Source organism: Limulus polyphemus, unplaced genomic scaffold, assembly GCF_000517525.1.
Source record: "Limulus polyphemus unplaced genomic scaffold, Limulus_polyphemus-2.1.2 Scaffold8408, whole genome shotgun sequence".
Classification (NCBI taxonomy): domain Eukaryota; kingdom Metazoa; phylum Arthropoda; class Merostomata; order Xiphosura; family Limulidae; genus Limulus; species Limulus polyphemus.
Window position 1 is genome coordinate 24,834 of NW_013674018.1, and position 2,837 is coordinate 27,670.

The window sequence follows — 2,837 nt, forward strand, 5'->3', positions numbered from 1 at the left end:
CTGTTTATTAATGTTATTGTGATATAATAGAACTAGTGGATGTATATCTGTTTATTAATGTTATTGTGATATAATAGAACTAGTGGATGTATATCTGTTTATTAATGTTATTGTGATATAATAGAACTAGTGGATGTATATCTGTTTATTAGTGTTATAACTTAAATGGTTTACAGTTTCTTGAAGAACTTCAATTTAAACAACCTTTTTTTTTTACAACAAAGTGTTACATTTTATACAAATAGCATATATGGAATAATATTGGCAGATTGTTATCACAAATCAACTTGTGATGGTTAAATTGTCTTCTGCAATATTATATAACTATTTTTATACTTCAAAATTTGAATAAGTGAAATACATTTTTCTTCTGATGCACATTTATAGAAAAGTCTCTGAATCCATCATTAAATCAAGACCTTGATGAAGAAGAATCTTAAGACAATCCAAATCCAGGAATAACAACAACATCAGGTATCATGCTTTGAAACAATATGCCAGTTTTATCTAAAATTAGCCATTTTATTTCTACAAACTCCAATCTTAATGACATGCATAACCTGATTGTGTTCATCAAGTTTGTTTACAACCTTAAACGTAGTGTGATGATTTAAAGGAAATTTCTGTTTATTAGGTTTTTTATGAGCTCAGCCTGACACAGTGGTTAGTGTATTGGACTGTGGATTTCAGGGATTAGGGTTCCCATTACACTGGAGCAAAAGTTGCATTCTTCACTTTATGGCTGTGGGTGTATTATAAGAGTGACAGTCATATCTCACTATTCAATTGGAGTAATCCAAGAATGAGTGGTGGATGCTGTTGACTAGCTGTCTTCTCTCTTGTCTAATTGTTCAAAATTAGGGATGGCTAGAAAAGATAGGCTTTTCATAGCTTTGCAAGAATGTCCAAAACAAACAGATTCGTAACCCAAAGATGTTAGGTGACATTTTTTATAACTAATGGTCTAATCAGCATAAATTAGTTGAAAATGAAGTAAAATAAAGAAGCATTTTTATACACCTTTCTCTGAAGATTGTACAGGGCAGCATTATTACAAACAGTTTCTGTATTTTATTTTAACAGTTTGTAGTTAAAAAATAACTTAAAAGTTTGATTTTCAATAATAACGATTATCACTTAGAAACAGTTAGTAGTCCAAAACATAATAACAGTTATCAGTTAGAAACAGCTAGTAGTCCAAACATAATAACAGTTATCAGTTAGAAACAGCTAGCAGTCCAAACATAATAATAGTTACCAGTTAGAAACAGTTAGTAGTCCAAACATAATAATAGTTATCAGCTAGAAACAGCTAGTAGTCAAAACATAATAACAGTTATTAGTTAGAAACAGCTAGTAGTCAAAATATAATAACATTTACCAATTAGAAACAGTTAGTAGTCAAAATTAATAACAGTTATCAGTTAGAAATAGCTAGTAGTCCAAACAGTTAGAAGCAGCTAGTAATCCAAACATAATAACAGTTATCAGTTAGAAACAGTAATAATTTGAACTACAACTTAGTGAAGTGTAGGTGTTGATTTAAAGCTGAATCAGATATGATGGTTTCTTATAGGCTGAACAGAGACATCCATCCACCCGTATAGTAGACTAGTCGTACATCTGCTGTTCTGAAAAGCTGGAAGACATTTTTGTAACAGAAAAACTATGAGAAGTTGTTTCATTATATGTTTAGTATAAATCAGATTCCTGTAAGAGAAATGGTGCATGGGAAACATTAATAATTCATATATCGAGTAACCATGACAGAATAGAAAAATATGTGAAACCTTAACTATTTATAGATGATGAAGGTAACTGTTACAATACCAAATCTAAAGTATATTACTCTGTTATTTTGAAGGTTATTGTTTTCTGGAAAGATGAAAGTTGTTTTTTGATAGATTGTTTAGGCAGAGTATTCATGATGAAACTTTGTAGAATGGACGACAACTGCCTGTTGTAGAGGATGAAGTTTTGAAAGTCTTCTGCCTTTCGTCTTCAGGTCAGTGTGTGTAAGGTGTTGTTGGTCTTTATAGTATTCTGGTGGATTGTGGAGAGCATGTTGTGATTGGTTTTTGTTTCTCATTGGTTGGTTGCTGTTTGTTTTTTACAGCAACCTACCAATGAGAAACACAAAAACGTCATTTATGAAATTCTATGTTCCTACAATGAAACATACATTGGAGAAATGTAAAGAAGACTCGTGACAAGAATAAAAGAACATAAAGACAGTACAAGACTCATAAAAACACAAAATTCAGCTGCTCAAGAACACGCCATGTCAACTGGACACAAAATAAACTGGGAAAAAACTAGAATCATTGACACAGACAAATTTTGGAAGACGAGAAAAATTCAAGAATCATTTTATGTGAACACAATTAAACCTTCACTAAACAGAGATTCCGGATTTGAGCTGAGTAACCTGTGGCTACCATTGGTTGAATCTACAGGAAATCTCTCCTCCAATCAGAAACAGGGATAAACCAACCAATCATAATACGCGCTCCACAATCCACCAGAATACTATAAAGACCGACAACACCTTTCACACGTTGACTTGAAGACGAAAGGCAGAAGACTTTCGAAACGTCATCCTCTACACTTGTGTCTCTACAACCGGCAGTTGCCGTCCATTCTACAAAGTTTCATGAAGATTGTTATCTGAGTTGGTTTCAGACTAATAATTCCAAGTTCTGTAATCTTTCATTAAAGAATAATATTAATTAATTCTTTACTCTTTCAAAACTTGATTTGTGGTTTTAATTATTTGATAAATGCAGAATTTGAGGTTTTCTTTATTTCAAATAATAAAAAAGAAGCCAATCCCACTT

At 31.8% G+C, this 2,837-nt stretch overlaps 1 protein-coding gene across 4 annotated transcripts in view; it reads left to right on the top strand.

Annotated features, from left to right (window-relative positions):
* Window positions 1-2,219, top strand: part of LOC111083165 (EF-hand calcium-binding domain-containing protein 14-like) — a 21,884-nt gene extending 19,665 nt beyond the window's left edge. The window contains exons 12-13 of one of the 4 annotated variants that reach the window (XM_022379463.1): window positions 388-474; window positions 1,577-2,219. In XM_022379463.1, coding sequence (XP_022235171.1) covers window positions 388-440 — 53 coding nt within the window. In that variant the 3' untranslated portion in view covers window positions 441-474; window positions 1,577-2,219. The remainder of the gene's footprint in view (window positions 1-387; window positions 475-1,576) is intronic. The other 3 variants (XM_022379462.1, XM_022379465.1, XM_022379464.1) reach the window with 3 other exon arrangements.
* The last annotated feature ends 618 nt before the right edge of the window (window positions 2,220-2,837 follow it).